The sequence below is a fragment of the Notothenia rossii genome, assembly GCF_949606895.1.
Source record: "Notothenia rossii genome assembly, chromosome: 4".
NCBI classification, from domain to species: domain Eukaryota; kingdom Metazoa; phylum Chordata; class Actinopteri; order Perciformes; family Nototheniidae; genus Notothenia; species Notothenia rossii.
The window spans coordinates 88157275-88177477 of NC_136902.1; the positions used below are offsets into that span (position 1 = coordinate 88157275).

At 42.8% G+C, this 20203-nt stretch overlaps 1 protein-coding gene across 4 annotated transcripts in view; it reads right to left on the minus strand.

The window, feature by feature from the left end:
* Positions 1-20203, minus strand: part of sphkap (SPHK1 interactor, AKAP domain containing) — a 181079-nt gene that overhangs the window by 63017 nt on the left and 97859 nt on the right. For all 4 annotated transcript variants that reach the window (XM_079674369.1, XM_079674371.1, XM_079674367.1 and 1 more), the window contains exon 2: positions 20079-20170. In XM_079674369.1, coding sequence (XP_079530495.1) covers positions 20079-20122 — 44 coding nt within the window. In that variant the 5' untranslated portion in view covers positions 20123-20170. The remainder of the gene's footprint in view (positions 1-20078; positions 20171-20203) is intronic.

The following is a 20203-nucleotide window of genomic DNA, read 5'->3' on the forward strand; positions in this document are numbered from 1 at the left end:
GATATTTGTATTTTGTGCCTGGGACATGTCTCCATGCTTTAAAGTTCAAAAAGCTCTTTATGTTTCTCATACTGCCTGTGCTGCAGCACCTCTTTTCACCCTCTGTCTGAAACCAAAGCCCAGTCTGCTCTGATTGGTTAGCTGGCTGGCTCTGTATGTTTTAGAGTAATGAATACACACACTGTGTAGTAGAGATTAGCGAGAGTAGCCAGTGCATGACGAACATAAATAAGTGAGTGGAATTCATTATGTGTTTGTCATGCCATTAGTGTGGCTTGTGTAATAATGACACTGATGACATTTATGCTTTGTGTTTGGCACCAATTAGCAAATGTTAGCATGCTAATGTTAACATAACATTATGTCTCAATGTTAACACGGTCATTGAAAGCATGTTAGCATGTTAATGTCAATGCAATTATTTGGTCTGCTTAGGTCAGATTCTTATCTTATGGATCCCTGATGTCTGCGCAGGTTTACAGTGTGAATGCAGCCGTTTGATTATTTAAGGAATCTGATTAGCCAACCTGCATGGTGCTAAGGATAAATAACATAACAATTGTATTAATCTATATAAAACTAGGGCTGTCAAACCATTAACATTTTTAATCAGATTAATCACAGCTTAAAAATGTATAAATCATGATTAATCAACATTCGAACTATGTCCAAAATATGCCATTTCTTTATGTATATTGTTGTGGGAATGGAAAGATAAGTGAAAGAATGCGGATATCCATTTAACATACAGTAAGTATGTTTATTATAACATTGTTTCTGTGTGTCAAAATGAAAGACAGCCCACACACCTATCAATCATCAAACCGTGGGGTCTTATTTCATTACGTGTTGATTTCTATCAACACGTAATGTTGTATCGATGTATATAGAGATGTACTACAGCAAAAGTATTCTCCGTCGGGACTTCCTGCAACAACACCACGCCGTTATCTTGATTCTGATTGGCTAGAAGACATTATCAAAGATGTTCTATTGAGAAGACCATCACCACGTGACAAAAGTTTTCAAAACCGTTTCTGGTCTTCGATATTTCCAGACAAGTGGCTACTGAAATCAATCTTACTAACTGCTGTCTGTGCAATTCTCGGCGCAAGTTGGCGGATTTTATTTTGCTTACTTTAACATCATTTCTCAAGGTGGGGCTAAGCCATTTCAGGGTATGGGTGTAGCCTACCCCAGCCATACCCTGGCGCTGCCACTGGTGGGATGTATGGGGCGGGCCATTCTGCACATGCGTTAAATATTTTAACTCAATTAATTCAAAAAATTAATTACCGCCGTTAACGCGATAATTTTGACAGCATTATATAAAACACATGGCATTACTGGAAATTAAACCCATGTTGCGTTTCACAATATTATGATATTTTCAATGTTGTTGGGGTTGTGTTTTTTTTCCAGAGATTACAAGAAGCACTGTTGTCATCTTTATGTGAAATTAGGACATGCTCTCGCCAGCAAAGAGGCATACGATTTTGATAGATCGGAAAATTGTAATATATCCCTCAGTTCCCATCCCTAATGCTGACTTTAACAATAAACTAAAAGCACTGTTGTTTCTGAGTTCATCCTCCCAAAGCCTGGCTGGAGACTCTTGTTTATGTCTGAGATGTAGACACGGAGCGTATCAGTGCTTATAAAACCCAAGGTGTTTCCATGGCTTGGTATCTCTTTTAGTGTCTCTCCACACTTCTCACTTCTCACGCTTCTGTGTACAATAATTCAAATGCAAAAATAAAATGCACTTCTGATTGATGCCAACCAACTTGGCACTGATGTCAAATTGCAGTTCAGTTTCTCCAGATTGAAACCCACTCAATAAAAACAGCAACAGGGTGCAAGGCTGTTTATCTGCCAGCTTGGAATATCTGAGGTAATATACTTCTGAAATTTGAAAAAAAGCACAAATTCAAGACCCAAATCCCCTGTTACTCGGGCAGAAGATGTTTCCTTTAAGCCACCATTATTTGTAACAATTGCAGGCGCCCCGCTGGGAAAAACACAAGCGACAACCAAACCCTTTCAGCTTTGTTAGAAGAGTTAATTGGAAGGGAATTAAATGGAGCCTCAGATGGCGCAGATCAAAAGGATTTGTGGGTAAAGTCAGGTCAGGGTGAAGGTGAACTGGATCTAGGTTTACAAGATAATTATCGGACGTAAAGTAAGCCATTAGTGTCTGGGGATTTCACGGTCCAGCCTCAGAGGACAAAGACTTTAGATTAAACTGTGATCACGTCTTACTTTTCCACACTAAGGCACTTTCACACCGCAGTACTTTTCCCACAAAGGTTCATCAGAACTTAGTTCATGAGAACTCTTTAGTTCTCATGAACTAAGTACAGATCGCATTCACACCGGAATAAGTCCCTGAGGGAGGATTAAGCAAATGAAGCCGCTGACGTCACTTCTTCTTCTTCTGCTTTGGGTTTACTGGCAGGCCATAAACCACTTCATGGCGTATACTGCCACCCGAAGTCCCCGGCCGGAAGTCCCCGGAGTTGGGGACTGGCTTCAGTAGAAGCTGCTGGGACTCCCAGCAGCTTCTACTGAAGCCTTCTGAGTAAATCGCCAGAACGCCGACACCTCCTCATCTCCACCGCTCCCATGTTTTCTTTTGTGTTGCCATAAGTTAGTCTCTCTGCGTTTCTGCGCTGGGCTAATGCTAATGCTAATAATGTTAATACGAGGATAATAAAATGGCGGCTTCACAACACTTTTTGGGAGTTTTACGGGCCGTGGTTTGCATTCCGCCCAGCCAATCAGACATAGGAAGCTTTTTTCTCTCACGAAAGTGGTGTGAACGCAACATTTCGGAACTATATCGGAAATAAAGTGGGGAAAGTACAGCGGTGTGAATGCGCCTATAGGCCCAATCCCAAACCACTCCCTCGACCCTACCCCTCCGTGACGAAATGAACTCCGTCTGTAGCCACACTCGCAGCTCAACGAGGCTCCTTCCTGTCAGATGGAGGGAGTAAATACAGCGGCAAGCTTTGGGACGGCCTCCACTCTCTTCGGTAGAAACAGGAAATGCCGTAATTGTATGTAACAACGGTTTCAAATCAACATCTCTTAGACAAAAAGTTTAAATTAATAACTAAAATAAAATTCCAAACATCTTTCATTGTGTTTCAAAACTCTTTTAGTTTTAAACCTGATGTTTATAAGCTTCTTAGTTTTTGCAACAGTCTGTATACACAACTTTATAATAAAATGCACACATTTACCTTTTTCTAGACTAAACACAGGTATGATCCTAAGTTAAAAACATATGAGGTTATCATGAGGTTGTTAACATCGCAGTTTATCAGTGGATGTTTGCTGGAACTACTTGTAAACAGCTTGTTTCCTGACGGACACACACAGCGTGACTCCGGTCAGGTAGAGACCGGTCTCAAGTCAGCACCGCTGCAGACTCGCTGATTAAGGGCTTGATAGCCCACTCCCCCTCCACACCGCTCCACACTCGTTGCTTTGGAACAGCCCTCAATATGGCGGACCCTCCGTGTGAACGCGCAAACGGAGGGGTAGGGTGTGGTTTGGGAATGGGCCATAGAGTCTGATTCAGGCCAGGAAATGACCTGCGGCAGATCAATAACATGGACCTTGTTTCTGAAAGCTAGTCAATTACCTGTGGCGTGAGAAAAAGCACACAGGACTCCACCTTCAAATGGGAAATTGATTCATAATTCATCGCCACCTATCAAATCTGTGAAGACCACAGTGAATGGGGGCAGCTGTAATGACTTCTGCTTATAGTACAGCAGAACATGAAGTGAATTATGACTGGTCTGCAAAGGGCGTTAATGGTTTAACACACTTTAAAAATTCATGAACGAATGGAAACGCCATGAATGGAGCGGCGGGAGAAGGGGGGGGGGGGGGGAGAGGAGGGTAAACAGAGGGATCAATGCCCCCTATTAGGCGGGCTATATTTAGCCCCAGCCTTACACTCCGTCCCACAAGCCTTGCCTTATCACCGTCATTTATCACAATCTGTGACAGGCCGGACATCGCGGCAGCAGTAAAAAAAAAAGGGCCTTTCTGGCGGTTCAGGAGGCGTGAAATCACCTGGAGAGGGTGGGGATAACGCAGATGAATAAACTGAGTAGGAATATTAATCTTAGGCAAACATCTGTCCTCAGAGAGCGAGCGAGCGGGCGAGCGAGCAAACGCTACTGCTGACTCATTCTGCCGTTCTGTCGCACATCCACCCTCTTTTCTCAGCTCCATTTGTTTTGGCCCATTTTACGTTCCCCTCTGATGCAGCCCAGTACGTGCTTTCATGTTTCAGTAAACACTCACTGGGTATATCCTATTCTTTAAGCATGCCGCAGAAGTGGGACCAGGGTGAACCTTGGAGACCTCTTTTCCATTATTATGATAACATTATTCCAGATGCAGTTTGTATTGTCATAACTCAGGGAATGGTGTAGTCATCCAGCGAGATTAAACACATATTGAATATCAGCTGTTTGATGCCGCCACACAATGTTTACCAATGGATGTCTTGTGTGCCTAAACGCGATTACCTTGAGCATAAAAGAACATAAACATGGATAAAAACTAGGTGAATTTTGAATGTCATTATAAGTTTGTCATTCTTTATTTGTATTTAGAAGGGCCCCATATGCTTAGTTTTAGGTTCATATCAGTATTTAGTGTCTCTACTGGGACATGTCTCCATGCTCTAATGTTCAAAAAGCTCTTTATTGTTCTCATACTGCCTGTGCTGCAGCACCTCTTTTCACCCTCTGTCTGAAACCAGAGGCCAGTTTGCTCTGATTGGTTAGCTGGCTGGCTCTGTTGTTATTGGTCCACCGCTTAGAGATGTCCCGCCTCTTAGACTATCACGTACAATATGTTGGAGCGTTATCCAATAGAAGCGAGAGTGTTACATAGTGATGTCATTATAGGGCCTCTTTAACCTAGATACAGGGGAACACACACACACACACACACACACACACACACACACACACACACACACACACACACACACACACACACACACACACACACACACACACACACACACACACACACACACACACACACACACACACACACACACACACACACACACACACACACACACACACACACACACACACACACACACACATTCAAAGGACTGATAAGCTTGAATAAGAGATATTTCATGTGACATGTTGTTCCAGATGACCTTCATGTCTATAAGCGAGCATCACAGGTCCACATTTAAACAGATGCTAAGTAGATTATGCAACCAGAGGCCCAGTTATGTCTCCAAAACATGTTAGGCTAATTCATTTAGTAGAATGTGAATTCTTTAGAGACTGATTTACAAATTCATAAACACCCTAATAATGTGTCTGCCCTACATTATTACCCGATGCAATGCTTGTGTATATTATATCAGATGTATTTATATAAAACACCCTTTATTTATTGTTTACTCCTTAAATAGTTATTTGGCCAGATTTTAAATGTTGGCCATTTTGTATGAAAACGCCTATCTTCCTCAGAGTTGTCGATATGTATATTACTTATTTCGGTTGTGCCCTGTAACCTATCATTTCAGAAAAAATAGATTAAGGTTGAACTTACAGAGACAGAATTTAATTATATATGAGCTCAAGTTAAAATAACCAATGCCTCATTCATCCTTAAGACCATCGTTGATCCACTGAAACAACTTCAAACTGTTTGCTGAAACTTCCCTGAATGACTGATGCTTGTCTATCAGCAGAGTCAGTGTGTGTTCAGTGCAGTGGAAAGACTGCAGACGTTGAATGAACACACTCACTGTATACTCTGCTGTTTGGATAGGACGGCCTCCTCCACCTCCCCTCTGCATCTCTCTCTCTCTCCTGTCTGGAGGCGACGGACTGCTCCTAATCAGCAATCATTTGAAAGGTCGTGAGTGAGAGGGCTGAGGGAGAGGCTGCGGGCGCTAAGCTAACAGTTTGTCTCGTGAACTGGTGAGCAGAGCTGACACTCTTTCAGCTGCAGTTTAACACAATTGCTTTGAGACTTGCACTGCAGTGTTCAGTTTTGTATTGCAACTTTTCTTCATGCACGGGGAGTAACGGATTACATGTAACGTAATCAGGATGTAAATTAGTTTTACTTGTATTCCTTTATAGTTACATATAACAAATAAATAATAAGATTGCTGTTACATGTTTAAACCTGAGGATTACTAGCAGGATTACTGTGTTAGTAATACAAATAAAAAGAGCATATAGTGTTTGTTGTAAAAGGATCAGATCTTATTTATTCTCAGTAAACTGTACTGTTCTTTAGGCCAATACTTAAAGTGTGAATCTATACGCCTACTGCCTTTAACTATTGAAGTTGAGTAGCCTACTAATACAGTTTATAAACATGCATTTACAAAAGAAGCACAGCAAAGATTCTTCCTGCGGCGTAAACTAAAGAATTTGAAGGTTAGCTCATCAACCCCTGACAGAAAGTATACTTTTTTTTTTTTTTTTTAATTGTGCTCTATTTTCAAAACCTTAGAGTCAAGACAAAGATTTCCAAAGTACCCAAACTAGACAGTACAATGACAAAATAAACTCCACTGTCACTATCATCCTGGCAGAGCAGCATTTAAGTGGCACAATCTGAGACAACAGCAGACATCCCTTAAATCAAAACACCTGCAGCTGCTGGCTCAACAGCAAAGGGTACAAAGTCCCCTGTCCCTGTTACAACATATTTAGAAAGGACAGACACACGTTTTGAAGCCAGCTTGCTGATAACACAACACTTTAGATCCATTTATTTAACCTTGATTAAGCCCTCACACTTTTAATGTGTCTTTGTTGTGACATGTTATAACTGCGATCTTGTTCTGGACAGGACATTCTTCAAGAAGAGATGTTTAAAGAGGACATCAAATCAAATTAAGTTTTATTTATATAGCACATTTGTAAAAGATTTTTGGTCGAGCCAAAGTGCAATTAAAAACACTTTACTGAGATAGCAAACAGAAGACAATAAATTACAACAGCAAATATAAAAATCAAACACAGGGAAATGTCAGGAGTCGTGCTCCGCTCTGACTAGAAGGCCAGGGAGAAGAAGTGAGTGTTTAGTGTAGATTTAAAAACCCCTAGGGTCTGGGTCGACCTCACATGGAGGGGCAGAGTGTTCCAGAGCCTAGGGCCAGCTGCTGCGAAGGCTCGGTGCCCTCGGGTTTTGAGCCTGGCCTTGGGCACTATCAGCAGCAGCTGGTCAGCAGACCTTAAAGCTCTGGCTGGGTGTAGCGCTGGAGGAGTTTGGCTATATAGGCCGGAGCCAGCCCATTTAGTACTTTGAAAACAAATAAAAGAAGTTTAAAATCAATTCTGAACCGAATTGGAAGCCAGTGTAATGAGGCCAGAATTTGGGTGAGTGTGACCACGCCTTTTTGGGTTGATGTGGTCACGCTTTTTGTGGCCAGTGACATATTCTGCTCATTTCAGGTTCATATCAGTATTTAGTGTCTCTCCTGTGACGTGTCTCCAGGCTTTAATGTTCAAAAAGCTCTTTATTTTTCTCATACTGCCTCTGCTGCAGCACCTCTTTTCACCCTCTGTCTGAAACCAGAGCCCAGTCTGCTCTGATTGGTTAGCTGGCCGCCTCTGTTGTGATTGGAGAACTGCTAACATATGTCCCGCCCCTTAGCCCATCACAAACAATGTGGTAGAGAAATAGCCTATAGAATTCTGAGTGTTACAAAGTGATGTCAATATGTTCTGGAAGTAAACAAAGGAGTCCAATGGAGGCGTTTCAGGCAGGAGGGGGTGGGGGGTTGGGGGGGGGGGGAGTCTGTGGGAGAGAAACAGGTAAGGGAAAACAGGGCCTCTTTGATCTCAATAAGCGCTTTCACACCGCAGTACTTTTCCTACAAAGGTTCATCAGAACTTAGTTCATGAGAACTAAAGAGTTCTCATGAACTAAGTACAGATCGCGTTCACACCGGAATAAGTCCCTGGGGGAGGATTAGGCAAATGAAGCCGCTGACGTCACTTCTTCTTCTTCTGCTTTGGGTTTACTGGCAGGCCGCAAAGAACTTCACAGCGTATACTGTCGCCCAAAATCCCCGGCCGGAAGTCCCCGGAGTTAGGGACTGGCTTCAGTAGAAGCTGCTGGGAGTCCCAGCAGCTTCTACTGAAGCCTTCTGAGTAAACGGCCAGAACGCCGACACCCCCTCATCTCCACCGCTACCATGTTTTATTTTGTGTTGACATAAGTTAGTCTCTCTGCGTTTCCACGCTAGGCTAATGCTAATAATGATAATAAAATGGCGGCTTCACAAACATTTTTGGGAGTTTGACGGGGCGTGGTTTGCATTCCGCCCAGCCAATCAGACACAGGAACCTTTTTCTCCCACAAAAGTCCCTGCTCTCTAGCAGGAACTGAAAAGGGGGTAAAAAAAGGTTCTGATGAACTAATAACACTTTTTGGTGTGAACGCGACATTTCGGAACTATATCAGAACTAAAGTGGGAAAAGTACTGCGGTGTGAACGCGCCTATTGAGTGTTTTTTCGTAGTTAAATTAAAAAAATAGAAAATAAAGTATGTCCTATTTTGTGATTTTATGTAAATGTGTATTAACTTTCGCTCTCGGGGTGATTTATTGAGCCAATCTATATATTGTCTTTTGCACTCATTTTTATTCTATTCTTTTCTTTTGCTTTTTCATTTCGGGAAGCACACTTATTGGCTTTCTTGCAGAGAGTCAGAGGAGAAGATTGATCCCACTCTCAGCTGCTTTTTTTTTGTTTAAACAAACTGAAACCTTGAAACTATTCTTTCTTGACACTGCACCTTTCAGAGTGCTCTCAAATTGCATAACCAAATTGCCTCTATAACTGTGTAAAAAATGCTCTCGGAGACAGTCTGTGCACGGGGCAATGCAGGGACAGATGGCTCAAGTCAGATTTAATCAGGCGCCCTACCGTCTACAACCACAACGTTGTCTCCTTCAGAACAGAAACAACAGCGTCTATCTGATCCCGACAACCACACAGCATCTGCTCGGCATTCTGTCGTTGTGTGTGTGTCGAGACAGTGTTTACTCTTCTTGTGTTGCTCATGCATGAGTATGTAGTATGTGTAGTATGTCCATATGTGTGCGTACAAGCGCATATGTTCCTTGCTGCTCTCGTGGTTTTAAGCCTTATATCACAAGCAGAGCCCAGATTATATAACATTTAGGGCTGTCACCGTTGCGAAATGGGATTAGAAGTTTGGACAATGGCGGCACGTGCAGACGCAGCGGCTTGGGTCTCTCTCTGTTACTGAAGAGAGAGCTGCCAAGGAAATGTTGTTGTACTTTGTATGACGACAATAAAGATATATTCTATTAATCGTTAAAAGTTTGACCAAACATTCTTCCCGTAATTCCAGTGCAGATGTTAACCATGAATCGCATAGCAGTGAAAAGACAAAGAAAGCGGAGGAATTGGCACCAGAGGCATGCATTACACTGACTGGAGACCACTGGACATCAGTAAGCTGTAAACAACGACACCTCTAATCCAAATTGAAACTGCACTTGTTCGCTTTAGGTGTGCTGAAGCATGCTCCAGTTTGTTGAAGAGTCACAGGAGTGTGAGATAGTAGACGAGAGGCGCTTTCACACCAAGTACTTTTCCGTACTTAGTTCATCAGAACTCTTTAGTTCATCAGAACTTAGTTCATATGAACTAAGTACAGATCGCGTTCACACCGGAAAAAGTCCCTGGGGGAGGATTAGGCAAATGAAGCAGCTGACGTCACTTCTTCTTCTTCTGCTTTGGGTTTACTGGCAGGCCGCAAACAACTTCGCGGCGTATACTGCCACCCGAAGTCCCCGGCCGGAAGTCCCCGGAGTTGGGGACTTGCTTCAGTAGAAGCTGCTGGGACTCCCAGCAGTTTCTACTGAAGCCTTCCGAGTAAATCGCCAGAACGCCGACACCTCCTCATCTCCACCGCTCCCATGTTTTTTTTTGTGTTGACATAAGTTAGTCTCTCTCCGTTTGTGTGCTGGGCTAATGCTAATGCTAATAATGCTAATACGAGGATAATAAAATGGCGGCTTCACAAAATGTTTTGGGAGTTTTACGGGGCGTGGTTTGCAATCCGCCCAGCCAATCAGAAATAGGAACCTTTTTCTCCCATGAAAGTCCCTGCTCTCTAGCAGGGACGGAAAAGGGGTAAAAAGGTTCTCATGAACTAAATTCTAATTCCGGATTTTTTTGGTGTGAACGCACAATTTCTGAACTATATCGGAACTCTTCTGGGAAAAGTACTCCGGTGTGAACGCACCTAAGGTCTCCACTGAAGGAACAGATAGAGCTGCAGTATGATAGCAGCAGAGATAATATGGCCTGTGTAGCTCACATTATACAGAGGGGAATCACAGCGGCTTTGTCAACGCTTAGGCTAAGTGTTGGGAAATTGTCGGACTTCATGCCAATAATCAGCAATCATGTTATAGAAAAGTAAGAAACCCTCTGATTTCTCTTACCAGTTTGTCATGCATTTCTCTTTCACAACACCACATGTGAATTTGTTATATCACCACCAAAAATAGAACTATATACTAGCTGATGCTTTTATCCAAAGCAACTAACCTACACTTAGACACCATAGACATGCCTATATGAGCAATTTGGGGTCAAATAGCTTGCCAAAGGTCCCTCTGATTGGACACCCATTCACCCCCCTGAGACACAGCAACCCAACATTTAGATAACGGCACAGAGAGACATTACAATCTCCAATCACTGACAATCCAGATGCTCAAACCTACAGAAAGAGAGAGACAAGTGGAAAAGGGACGGTTGAGTAAGAAGAAAGGATATGAATTGAGATACAAATGAGCTGAAGGTGAGGTAACAGGAGCACTAGATAAACAGAATATCAGTGTTGCAGAACAGCACTGCAATGAACTTACTATAACCCCCCCTTCTCCGCATAGCCAACATAAAAGGGCTTATCTTCAAACACCCATTCACTCTACACAAAAAGACCCTCTAATGACCCTCAGTCCTGCCTCTAATTATTCATGCTGTTCCATGTGGTAAACCCACCCTGCCTCAGACAGTCCTTACTATGCTAATGTGGTCCATTGATATCTAACACTGTACAACTACTACACATAGCTATTTGTTCAGATGTTCATGCTCCCCAGAGGGTCTATCCCAATGCTGACCCATTGGCTTTTTCTCCAGCTCAATCATTTGTGCATTTTAAGTGAAATATCTCAACTATTGGACGGATTGGCAAGGCTGACATTTAACAGGATGAATCTTAATCATATTGGTGATCCTTTAAGGCAGGGGTGTCAAACTCAATTTCATCGCGGGCCACATCAGCATGAAGGTTGCACTCAAAGGGCCGGTTGTAACTTTTAGTCTCTATAAATATAAATATATATAAAATAATGTATTATATTACATTAGTGCCTTTGAATTGGATTATTATCGGATAGGGTAATAACTATATAATTAAATACGTCTGAAAGCAGAAGTCAAGGGCAAATATTTGCAAGTCTCATCAGTGCGCATGTCACACGATGAGATGCATTGTGGGACATGTAGTTTATGGGCAACGTGCTTCTGTAAAGCGGCTTGTAACCGTATAATAAATGTATTATATTCTTTGCAAGCTCTTGCGGGCCACAGAAAACGAAGTCCGGGGCCACCTCTGCTTTAAGGTAAGAATCTTTTGACGCGGTTGTTCTGTCCGCTGTTCAAATTACAAACATTTTTGTCTTTTCGTCCCTTTTTTTCAACTTGGCGGGTCAGGGAGGGCTGCTCTCATGGGTCAATACCCAACACTGACTGGCCCTTGCACATTTCCTCTTTGAGCAAAGAGATACAACTGGTTCTAGGTCAGCTGGAAAAGTTTGGAGCAAAGGATGGCTTGTTGCAATTAATAATGTGTCCAATATTTTAGTTAATGACCAAATATCTTCAAAGGTTTCGATATGGTACAGAACCTGAAGATGTATTGTCATTCTGTGTTACTCATTGGGCGCTGTTTGTTGTGCCGTGTTTTTTCATGTTGCGGTGAGACATAAAATACAACAGGATGTCCGAAGTCTTAGGTGTTTAAAATGCAAATGAAGGGCCCTTAATATTTACTCTCCTCTACTAGTGTTAAGGCCCGGACACACCAAGCCGATTTTGGCCGTCGATGGGCTTCAGGCCGACGATGAGCGTCGACACGCCCTACTCACATTGGTGTCCCCCGCACCGTCGTGTCTTTTCAGCCGTGCAGACACCTTTTCAGCCGAAAACTCACTGATTCAACATGTCGAATCAGTGGGCAGTCGGTTAAAGGCTGTCGGCAAACGAAATCACTCTGATTGGCTGTTCAGCTAGCAAATCAGTGCATGAGAAGCTAAACGGAAGTGAGGGACCCAAACAAACTATTAAGAAGGCAAATCTGATATTTCATTTAACTCCAGCTCTCGACACAGGTTGGGGAAAGCCCCATGAGCTTCTCGCTGTAGAGTGAAAATGGAAAACGCTATTTGTTGTTTGTTTATATCACGGTCTGTTCTTCTTCTCTCGGTTATCACGCAGTCTGTCTTCCAGTTGTTGCCTCTTTTGAATGACGAATACACACTACCGCCGCCTGCTGGTAAGGAGAGTTATTGCCACTCACGCATGTGCACTTCGTACGTGCTTCTTGGCCGTCGGCTGAAGTCTTTACGGTGTGTTCCAGTGCGACACATGGCCAATACGCAGAGACGCGAGGCGACACAACAGTCGGGGGTGTCAGTTATTTGGTGTCAGCTTGGTGCGTCCGGGTCTTTAGAGATCGACTTGTGTTCAAGGGTTTCTGTGCCACTCAGCAAAACTGCCTGCCACCCTGGCTCTCTTCCATTGGAATAGATGCTGATATCCAGACTTTCTCTTTCCAATCTGACCCTGGTGAGCATTGCTCTATTCGACCAGGGGCCCAAACAGGCAGTTTGATACAGATGAGAGAGCATTGCAAATGAGGGCACAACAGCAACACAACTACACAGCAGTCACTCCACTGGCCTGGCAGGACCCCTGGTGATAGTAAATGTAAAACAATCTCAAAATGACTGCCTTCACCCTCTCCTGTGAGAGGGTAGGCAATTCAATTTGTTTTGCCGTGCAATACACTGTAGTACACTGTCGGACAGATCTCAGTGCATCTGATCTGCTGCTTCAGTCTCAAACTGTTTCCTTGAACCTAGTGGCAAACAGAGAGATGTGATGATAGCACAACACTGAGCCTTTCTCATCTCCCACCATCGGCCTGAAAAGTCACCGTTATTATCCCTCTCCTGGAAATAAGAGTGTTTTCTCCTTAACTGGAGAAAACACATTACAGCAGATGGTAGACATAGTCGGTAAAACCAAGAGCTAAAAGAAAAGAGAAATCCAACCTCTCCAGTCACCTTGCTATGTTTCACACTAACAGCTATAGAAAGAAATGTACCCTTCATGTATCAGTTTCCAAAAAAAGAAAAATTGGCATTGTACATTCCTGCAAAACCACTGATACTTTGAATGTTTCTAAACTATTATCATATGACATAAATACATTTCATATCTGCCTGATATCACTCTTGCAGAATGGCACAATGCCAAGGGGTAAAAGTTGTGAAACCATTGATTTGGTTTGTGCTCCAAAACAATGTTGCTACGTTTAGAATTAAGATCCTGGTATCAAAAAACTATGGAAGTTACGTCTTGTGACTCACTTGCTTTGCGCATTGCTTGTTGTGTTACTCTTGCAAACGTTTTAACATTCGTGTTATCCGTGGTTTGCATATACATAACAATGCTAACATTGTGACTGGGCTGATAACTGTAGATTTACCAGTTGTATTAAATCTTACAAAAAGTTAAAGTGGATTCTGCTAATTTTCAGGTTTCATAAATGGGGTGAAGCCTGCGAGCTAGTTCAGGCAGTCAACTCGAGCACCATTGATACATTAACACGTGACGCGCCTCGTCTCTCTTACAACCAACCAAACACGTTTTCCTAAACAAGCCGCTCTATTGAAGCGGCCAGGTCTTCCTGCCTCCGCCTCGCTTTGCTGCTGCTGCCACTGCTGTGTTCACTTGCTATTGCTACGTTCATGTTCCTGCCACTGCTGCGCTCACGTTGCTGCTGCTCGCCTGCCCCCCCAGCACCCCAGCTTCCACCTGTAGGCTCGGGGGATAGTTATCTAATCATCACTCAATGTTCTTTGTAAATCTGTGGAGTGATGAGGCCCAAACTCAAACTATATGCTGCTTCTAATAAACATATTAAGAAACACGTGAGTTGTCTGACTGAACTGTATTTAGTGTCTCTACCATAGGCGGCGTGTGAGGCTCAGGTTTGGGAAGGCTAAATCACTTTTTTTGACCTGACGCTGCCCGCCTCCGGCGTCTATAGAAAAGAGATCAACTCTCAGTCAAAGCACCGCCTGTTGACCAATCAGAGCTCAGTGTGCGGAGTTTAAATCTATCAAGTCATATTACAGGAGAAAGGAAATACAGTTTAAACTGCCGTATGCAGAGAAGACGCTGACGTGTCGCACTTATCATTCATATCACATCATCAATCCGTACATCGATCATATCATATATCATATTTCGTTATCTGAGCCAGTTTCTCGTACATTAAGTTGACCAAACACTCAACTCAAATGTAATTAAAGTCAGATCCACTCGTGTCTTAGATGGGGCAGTGATATCATAAAACTGTTGTACGCTTTCTAACACTCTGTAGTTATTTTGTAACCAGTTGTTCTGTGTTCACCTTGCAGGTTTAGGATTAGGCTATATGTTTAAATCATGGATGTTTAAAGTTCATATTAGTCTAATATTAGTTTACTTTTCATGAATTAACTATGACGCTGCGCTGTCAGTATACTTGTCCCTGTTTGTGATTGGTCAAATGTAGCTAACCCCGCCCCTTTCACGTGAACGCGCTCTCAGCTGGAGAGAAAAACCCTGGCTTGATTTACCGAGTTGATAACCAGTGTCGTAGGACCGCTTAGCGAGATCTCGTTTGTTAGGGTTAGTTTAGATAACTCAAACATATCCAGGGTCTGTTGAACTGGCTTCGTACAGGGCACAGGTGCTAATGTCAAAGACACAAACATTATACATTATATTTTGATTTTACCAGGATGCAGTGACAAAAATATTTGGGAAGGCTTAGCCTTCCAGCCTACAGTACCCGCCGCCTCTGGTCTCTACCCGTGTGACATGTCCAAGTGGTTTATTGGTCAAAAGCTCTTTTCACCCTCTGTCTGAAACCAGAGCCCAGTGTGTGGGAGAGAAACTCCCTCCGGAGGGAACACAGGGATTTTAGCCTTTGCAGACCATTTACGTGCACAAACTCCAATATAACGCACTACATGAAAGGCCCAAAAATCATCATATGGCCTCGTCAAGGAAAATTGGCGATGCAGGAAGGACATAGATGCAAGAAACTGAATACAAAGAATACAGATAAAGCCTGAGGCCAGCGAGGGCAGCATGGCAGGACAGCAAAGACACATTAGCATTGTTCTGCTCAGCGGTGAGCGAGGGAAAGGTAATCATTTCTGATTCACACCTACTGTCAGAAGCCCCATCATCCCTCTGATTAGACATAACCCCCTGAGCACTGATTACATGCTTATGGCAACACACACCTGCACACATTTGAGAACGTTTCCGACAAGGCAAAGTGAGAAAACTGCCCACAAAACTGCTGGCTGACAGCTCAGAAGAACACCAAGCTGGGGTGTCATGCAATGCGGGATAACAAGTGTCTTTCTGCTCAGCTTTGAAGCCAGACTGAGTATATTTCAATGAATATGCTCAAAGATTGTGTGCCAAACGCTTGACTCAGGATTTAGAGCTGCATATACAAAAGAAAGTGCTGACTCTAGTCTGGGCATACAGCAGATACAGCTCGTGTTTGCATTGTTTAATAGGTTTAATATCCTGAAGAATGAAACAAAATATGCAAATGTTAAGAGATTTTGCTCTTCAAGAATACACTCCATTATAAATAAGACACATTTTTCTTTTGCGCCATGATCTATGAAGGTGGATTTTTCTTACAGTTATATCAGTACCAGCAAAAACAACCATTATACTGAGTGGGTGCGAAACACTTCTCACACATAATGACCACTGATTACAGATTAATCACATTCAAGCACCTGTTCACGCACGCACACTTGTTGTTGTTGTTCTCCAAGAGTACATTTTGACCTACAATTATCTTCCGCCCCACTTCAGAGTGTCGCACAGGATCATCTCAGAGTCTCCACGCTCTTCATCGAATATCACATCTGTTCCTGAGGTTTGAACTGATGCCGCTGTTCAGGCATATCATAAATCTACAGACTATTGCTTGTTCAGGCGTGGGGAGTAACAGACTACATGTAAGGGGACATTAATGAAGTCAGGATACAAAGAGAAGGTAACACTATTCCCTTATAGTAACATAAAGAAAAATGTAATCAGATTACCGTTACATTTTTTTGAAATTGGGGATTACTAGAAGGATTTAAGAATCTAAAAAAATCTTGTTAATTGTCATTTTATTTCTTAAGCTGTACTGTTCTGTATGGTTTATTATTTGAGTGTGAATCGATACGCCTACTGGCTTAATCTGCCCTAATCAGGTCGCATTTATTTTATATTTTGATATACTTACTGATCACATGTTTTGACAGGTAACTGTAACCAAAAACCTTTTCCCAGTAACCCTCCCATCCCTATGCTTGCTATTGTATCCGTCTTTGTCTTCTCAATCTGCCTGCTGGCCCGCATGATTACCACAAAAAGCTCGGGGCGGGAAAGTGAACATTGCTATTTCCCCAGAAAGTGAAAACAAATTACCCTCAGCAGCACAGCACATTATTTCAGCCTCAGCTCCTGGCAATGTTACGCTCCCAAATACAAAACATTTCTTCTTGCTCTTTCAACCCTTCTCTCTAATATCACACGCTCTCTCTTCAGCATCAGTCCCATTAGTTTCCTGTGGGACTCAGAGGTTGTGGCACCTGTTAGACACAGAGGTGGGAAGTAGTGGAGTAAAAATACTTTGTTACTGAACTTAAGTACATTTTTCTGGTATTAGTACTTTACTCCACGACTTTTTACTTTTACTTCTTACATTTTGAACACAAATACCTGTACTTTCTACTTCTTACATTTTCAAACCAGGCTGGTTACTTTAGTTTTAATCTGTGTTTGGTGGCGTGATCATTATCATGTAGGCCACGTTTACACGGATACGATGACGAAAACGAACCTTAGTCGATATCAAAAAACTCTTCCGTCCACACGGTATCGGCTCAAGAAACGTGTCCGTCCACATGAGACCGCTCGACCCGCTGGAGACGCTGTAGTACATATGCCGGGCCTGCAAGTGGCGCTGTACTTCCGCCACAAAATACACCAAAAGTAGCGAAGAAGATCCCCCGAGCATGGTTGCCATGGTTGCCTGGTTGCCCTTCTGTTTATTCTCTGCAGTGGATTTAGCAACATGTAGTTCATGTAGTTCTCCATGTCCACTTGTTGCTGACGGTTGTGGTAGAGGAGCTGTAGATTTAGGAGCACTAACATCTGTAGCATGGTCAGTAGCAGACAGTAGCTACTGACCATGCTAGCAGTGAGCAGCAGAGGCTGTTGGCGAAAACACATCAGCAATGACGCGGGGGTGAGCAGGAGAGATGGGGAGAGGAGGGGCTATGGCTTCATCGTTATCAAGAAATGATCGTATAGGACGTACACACGGAACCGTTAGGCCCCCCAGAGCGTTCCGTTTGCAGATACCCACCTTGGGACCGTTACCGTTTGAGGGCTCAGTTTCCGCGGTTCTGTTAAGGCCTCGTGTGAACGAACCGTCCATACAATAGAGAACTGCAGCGGATACAACCCGTTGCGTCTCCGTGTAAACGTGGCCTTAGAGTCATTGCGTGCCTATTGATTTGAACACGATCCGTGTATCCATCATTTCCTGGTCTTCTCTAAAGAAGAGGGACCAATGGAAACGTTGTCATGTTGCCGTTGTTCAGCATGGAAACATTCATTAGCTAACAATGACATTATTGTTCTATTAATATAAAGGGAGGTCAGGTACTCTTTAAAACAGCTGCTAGTTATGGGCACTTTTTACTTAAGTACATTTCGAGGCCCATACTTCTTTACTTTTACTTGAGTAAAGAAGTTTAGTCAGTACTTCTACTTTCACCAGAGTATTTTTAAACACGAGTATCTGTAGTTCTATTTGACTAAGCCACCTCTGGCTGCTGATGACGGCTGTCTCTCGGCATCCATTAATGCTTTCTGACCAGCTCTGCCTCAGCGGTCCCAGTGCATGCACAAGTGTTTGCCTTTTCATTTCCCTCCCTTTCTCTCCAACCTGCAGTCCTTCGGGACACTGGCTCAGGGTTCGGATGATAAATTGCTGCGATTAAGTGACGTAATCACCAACAGAGCAACACTGGAGACAGATGTTAGTCGGGAGGAGCAACAGAGTTTGCCTCCATGTTGTGAGGAGGGGAAACGCTTTAGGGATGCAACGGGTGGCTATTTGTATCATGATGATAGACAACTGAAGCCTAATGACCCCTTTAGCGGCAGTTTAGTGGGAAATAGTTATATAGGGAAGCAATAAAAGGTATAAATGCAGAATGAATAGCGTTTCTCCTTTCAGTGACAATTGAGGTAAAGTTTAGAGGAGTCATACATGTAAGTTAGACGAAAGTATGATCTGTATTATCCCATTAAAAGGGTTCCTTTTATGCTTTTTGGGGTTGTCCCTTTCCTGTAGTGTGTTGTATAGGTTTGTGTGCATGTAAATGCCTCCATTGGGCTCCTTTAATTACTTCCGGATCACAGTGACATCACTATGTAACACTCGCGCTCCTATTGGTTAACGCTCCACACATTGTACATGATAGGCTAAGGGGCGGGACATCTCTTAGCTGTTGACCAATCACAACAGAGCATAATGAAAATCCAATCCAATCCAACTTTATTTATATAGCACTTTAAAAACGTTCAGACCGAAGTGCTTTACAGAGAGATAAGCTCACAAAACATAAAATAAATACATTTAAAATAAAAGATACAAACACAAAACAAACCACAATAAACATAATAATAAAAAAATAAAAAAATAGCCATATAATAAAAAACGATAGACCACTGAAAGCAAATAAAAGCAACAATCCACTTGTTTCCGAATGCTAAGGAGAAGAGGTGGGTTTTAAGACGGGATTTAAAAACAGACATTGGGAGCCTGTCTGATTAGCAAGGGCAGGTCGTTCCACAGTTCCCTCTGCGCTTAGACTTCGTTTTTGGCACCCTCAGGAGCAACTGATCAGCTGACCTGAGAGTGCGAGTTGGGGTGTAGATGTGTAACAGCTCAGAGAGGTAGGGCGGGGCCAGGCCATTGAGGGCTTTAAAAGTAAATAAAAGAGTTTTAAACTGAACTAAAATGTTAAAGGATGTCATTTTAACTGCATCAGAATGACATCACAGTGTTTTAAAAGTATATTGTCCATGTTCTTTTCATAAGGGCTGTGACCTTTAAGGGCTCGTTTCAAGGCTAGGACATGCATTTTCATAGTCACGCTTGAACTGAATTATGGGCATGCCTTTTAAGATATTTTACCCTTTTTTTTCTTTGAGCTTTCTGGGAAATCATCGAGGAGGAAACAGCCTATAACACATCAAACAGAATAGTGTTATCATACTGTATCCCTGCCTGAAGATGTGGCGTTGGATAGCAATAGGATTTGGTTGTTGTCAGTAAGCCGTGTTGAATAAACAAATTCAAAAGAAAAGCAAACCTCCTCTAGCAGGCTTCGGCTCTCTAAAAGGAATATCTGGAAAACCCGCAGTTCATGCAAAGTATCGTGAAGCAAGGACAAACGTGTAAAGTTGACATATTTTGTTTCCTTTTCAAATCTTCTTCCAACCAAGAAACAGTGCACTTTTTACCTGAAGCGTTAACACAGTGTTTGATATATGTTTAACATTTTACAACAGTGGTATTTGATGATGTAGAACATGCCATTGACAAAACAAAAAGAAGTTCTCACAGTTCGGTGAAGGTCCGCAGCGCAGTGATCACCGACGACAACATCTCCGATTCTCAGCCTACGATCCTATATTATCAGGCCAGGGCATTCACCTGAAACACACAGAGAGCTGAATGGATAAAAGA